Source organism: Condylura cristata, unplaced genomic scaffold (assembly GCF_000260355.1).
Source record: "Condylura cristata isolate star-nosed mole 26May11 unplaced genomic scaffold, ConCri1.0 scaffold00015, whole genome shotgun sequence".
In the NCBI taxonomy this organism is placed as follows: Eukaryota; Metazoa; Chordata; class Mammalia; order Eulipotyphla; family Talpidae; genus Condylura; species Condylura cristata.
Genome location: NW_004567116.1, coordinates 305,497 through 309,816, shown reverse-complemented (window position 1 = coordinate 309,816; position 4,320 = coordinate 305,497). Strand labels below are relative to the sequence as shown.

Below are 4,320 nucleotides of genomic sequence, written 5' to 3'. Positions count from 1 at the left end.
CTGGGCCCTGTCCCCCCCTGCCCTCCCCGGGACGGCCCCTGGCACACAGCCCCGAGTCCTGGTCTCGGCCGGGCCTTGCTGGGGCTCTTGCCAGCCGGTTCAGCTCGCCTCGCGTCCCACCTTCTCCCAGTCCTGGGGAGAGCCGTGCGGAGGGCGGCTCCGTGTCCCTGCCCCTCTGCCGCCTCCGCGGGCCACCCCACGCCGCAGGCGGCCTGCCCCGAGGCCCCGCCCGTGCGCAGGCTGTTCTGGGCTGTTTGACACTTGCCCTGAGCAGCGCCTCTCGCGGAAACCTTCCGAGGGCTCGGGGACCCCGGGGCTGGCTCCCAGCGGCTGTCGGACTCCCGAGCGCGGGGACAAGTGTGGACACCCCAAGTGGGAGGGCACAGCGCTCTGGCGGGGATCTCACCACCTGTGCCCGCCAGGACCGGCTGCCCTGGACCTGCCCGCCGAGCTGGACTTCGACGCCCTGGTCTCAGCTGCCGTGAAGGCGGATAACACCTGCGGCCTCGCCAGCTGCTCGGCCAGCGTGGCCACCCTGGGCCAGCTCTGCCCGCACTGCGGCCGCCGCTACTGCCTCAGCCACCACCTGCCCGAGGTGCGGGGGGCGGGGCTCTGTCCAGCCTGGAGTGGGGGTGGCGGCTGGGCTGGGCGAGCCGGGCTGCGAGGGCCAGCCTGGCAGCAGCGGTGCCCCAGAGGTGCCGTGGGGCTGTCCAGTTTCTCCTGGCGGCCAGCACAGGTTGGGCACCTCCCTCGGGCCTGGCCTTGGGTCGTTGAAGGATGGTCACTCCTGCCCAGAGGAGAAATGACCCGCCTTGGGGGTCCCGGGCCCGACCTGCCCCTGCTGGGCCTGTGGGACTCAGTCCGTCAGGGCGCTCGGCATGGGCCAGGCCCAGCCCAGGTCGGGGGGGGGGAGGCGTGGGTGTGGGTGCCCAGCCTCCGCCCCTCCCCCCGCTGGGCATGTGGTCCTGACTGTCGCATGTCCCAGGTCCACGGCTGCGGCGAGAAGGCTCGTGCTCTCGCCCGGCAGCGGCTGAGCCGGGAAGGGGTCCTCTACCCGGGCAGTGGGACCAAGGACCGGTCCCTGGACCCAGCCAAGCGGGCCCAGCTGCAGAGGAGGCTGGGTAAGAAGCTGGACGAACTGACCAGCCAGAGGAAGAGCAGACGGAAGGAGAAGGAGAAGTGAGGGCCCAGAGCCCGTGGACAGTGTGCCGGGCAGGCAGGGCCACTCCCCGTGACAGCGAGCCCAGCCCGGTGGGCAGCCGGGCGCTGCCGGTGCCGGAGCCCGCTGCCAGGCGCCGTCAGGGAGGCGGGCTGCGTCGGCCCCGAGGGCTCGTCCCCGGGCCAGGCCTGGCAGGCTCCACAGAGTCGCCTTGCTGGGGGGGCTCCCGGCCTCCCGACTGTCTCCTGTTCCCTGGGGGCTCAGCTCCCTCCCGGGGGCGCAGCCCGTCCTCGCCGGAGCCGGGCCGCAGTGAGCCGAGTGGCCGTTGGGTCCACAGGTGCCGCCCAGGTGCCCTCCCCCGGCCACCACCCCTGCCGCAGACCAGAGACCCTCAGGGTGTGCTGGGCAGCCTCGGCTCGCCGCTGTGCAGGCTTCAGGGTGTTCAAGAGCCAAATAGAAGGCCCTGCGCGCAGCCACAGCAAGCCGCCTGGTGTCTGAACGAGCGTCCTCCCGCGCCGGTGCCCCCTCCCCCGGCTCAGGGCGGCTGGCACCTCCCGTCATGCCGGTCCGGGGGTGGGTGGGGTGCGCGTGCCCGTCCTGCCCACAGAAGCTCCAGATGAGCGCTCGAGGGGAGACCCATGGGGAGCTGGGGGGTGGGCCCCAGCGGCTGCCAGCCCTCTGCTCCGCCCAGGCCCTCCCTCCGCACCCGAGCCAGGCCTCGGCGCCCGCTCCCTCCCCAGCACCAGGGTTGGTGCCGGCTGCCTCCGGCCCCGGCCCCGTGTGCCCGTAGTCGGTGGTGGTCGAGCTGGTCCCTGTCAGGCAGCGCCCTGGACCTCTGGCCTGGCTGGTGCAGCGCTCCCTCTCGAGGCTCTACTCTGACGTCCTCTCATGCCACCCTCGGGGCTGGGCGCCTCATCTGCTGCCCAGCCCGATGCCCACCGTGTGCCCTCCCCACCCCCGCCTTGCCTGCTCCGGGCACGGGGCTCTGGGGCGGGGGTTCTTCCCGAGGGGCCTGTGCGGGTGGGGCTGCCCGCTCCCGTCGTGGTTAGAGTCCATCTCAGGACACCGGGCCGGCGGGGGCATGGACAGCTGGTGGCCAGGCGCTGGGAGGCGCGTCGGGCCCCTGGTGGCTGCTTGTGGAGGGCGTGGTGATGGAACCGCCGCCCCATCTCCCGGGCACGGGCCGCGATCCTCCAGCTCCGGTCAGAGGACCGTGGCCGCGGCCCGGCCAGCTTCGGGCGGGGTCACTGCGGCCAGAGCCGGCTCTCAGGCCGGCAGCCCCCGCCCCGCCCCGCCCTGCCAGGGCCCCCACCCGCCGCCCTCGCTCAAGCTGGCTTGAGCACATCGCAGAACTCTCACAGTTTCCATCTCACCGGGGGGCCTCGCTAGGGGCGTGTAGCTGGTTGCGTGAGAAACGTCCTCACTTTGGCTGGACAGGGAGCCCGAGAAAATGGGGAGGGAAAACGTGCCAAGCCAAGCCCCCCAGCCGCCAGGCGAGTCAGACAGCCCCCTCCGCCCTGGGGCGGGGCTGCCTTTTCTGCTGGGGAGAAACCGGGCGGGAGGGAGCTGCTTGCAGCCTGGAGCTCACCCAGACCAGCCCGCGACTGGGCGCCTCAGTTTCTTCCAACGCCACCGCCGTAAAGTGGGAGACTGGGAGCTGTGAGGTGCTGTCCACCCACCAAGCTCGCTGCCTCCAGCCCCCAGAAACGTGGGCGGGAGCCGGGAGGAGGGGGCGGGCTGGTGGGGCAGGGCGGGGCCGGCGGGGCAGCGGCCAGCCTGCCGCCCTCCTGTGTTTACCTGGGGTGTTGGAGGTTACCGGGACTGCGGGGCCCCCCCGCCTCGGCGCTTCAGGCCTGCCACCTACAGGGAGCTGTGTCCCGTGCCAGCGAGAGCTGCAGCCTTATTTGGTCTGGAAACGCGTCTGCCTGGAGGGAGAGGGGCCAGGAAGCAGCTGTCCTCTGGCTGGGCATGGGCCTCAGCTGCTGCCAGGAGGGCTGCCCAGCGTCCAGCTGTGAGTCAGCGACCTCTGCCCTCGCGCCCCACCGCCTCCGCGGGGCCACGCCCAGCCCCCCCAGCTGCTGTGCATGTTCCTGATTTGGGGCGTCATGCTGTCAGCGCCCGCCGCTGGTGCGGTGTGGATCGGGGGTGTGGGCTGCACCCTAGCCCCAGCCCCCGGCCGCGGCCAGCGGCAGGAAGCCCCTCCGGGCAGTGTCCATGGGTCTCGCATTTTCTGTGCCGGTGTCTCAGTCTCCCCGCTGCCACCCTACTATCCCCCCTTTGCACCCCCCCAGCTTTACCTGGGACACGCCCTTCACTGCTCAGCGGCCTCAGGTTTTGTGTTTTGCTTTGCTTTTACTTGACCACGCCTTGACTTCGTGCCTGTTGGGGCATGTGGTGCAGGCCGCCCCTTATGTCCCACGCGCTCTGGATGGGGTCCGCCGATCCGCCATGGGGGTGCCCATGTCCAAGGGGATCTCTGGCAGCTGTGCGCCTCTCACACGACCTCGGGACCCCAGACCCGGCCCCTGCGCCAGGGCCTCCCGCCCTGGGGTCGCTCCCACCCTGTTCCCTGTCCGCCCGGCATGCCCAGTGCCTGGGCTGGAAGCTGGTGACCCCTTCTCGCGGACAGAACAGCCCGTTTAGACGTGTAGGTGGGGCTTTGGGGCGAGCGGGGCTGCGGTCCACCCTGGCTGGGCCACCCTGATTTCCACTCCCCCTGGCTTCTGCTCTGCACAGGATGCTTCTGGGCCGCTGTGGCCTGGGTGCTGAGGGCCCCAGGGGGCCGTGTCCTCACGGGCCACAGGACAGAGATGGGGCCCGGGCCGGGGCTGCAGCTGGCCGTGGAGCAGGCGGCCTAGGAGGACCCTCTCCGGAGGGAGCACAGCCCTGCCGACACTGGGCTGGACTCGGGCCAGGCTGGGATAGCGGGCAGGGCTCCGGCCTGACGCCTGGGCGCGGAGGGGCAGTGCTTGCTGGCACCTGCGGCGGCCGTCGCCACAGGCCAGCTCCTGCTGGACTTTTTTTTTTTAAGCAAAATTCACATACCGTGAAAGTCAACCCTCAAAAAGTGACGCGCTAGGGGGCGTGGAACACAGATGCCCTGGTCCGCGGTTGCCTCCGCCCAGTCCCAGGGCGCCTCTGCGCGAGGTGAGCGGTGCTCC

At 71.5% G+C, this 4,320-nt stretch overlaps 1 protein-coding gene across 1 annotated transcript in view; it reads left to right on the top strand.

Moving 5' to 3' along the window:
* The window catches only part of IGHMBP2 (immunoglobulin mu binding protein 2), an 11,730-nt gene extending 9,852 nt beyond the window's left edge, over positions 1–1,878 (top strand). The window contains 2 exon segments of the mRNA XM_012725113.1: positions 275–595; positions 986–1,878. Of these exon segments, the coding sequence (XP_012580567.1) occupies positions 275–595; positions 986–1,183 (519 nt within the window). The 3' untranslated portion in view covers positions 1,184–1,878.
* The last annotated feature ends 2,442 nt before the right edge of the window (positions 1,879–4,320 follow it).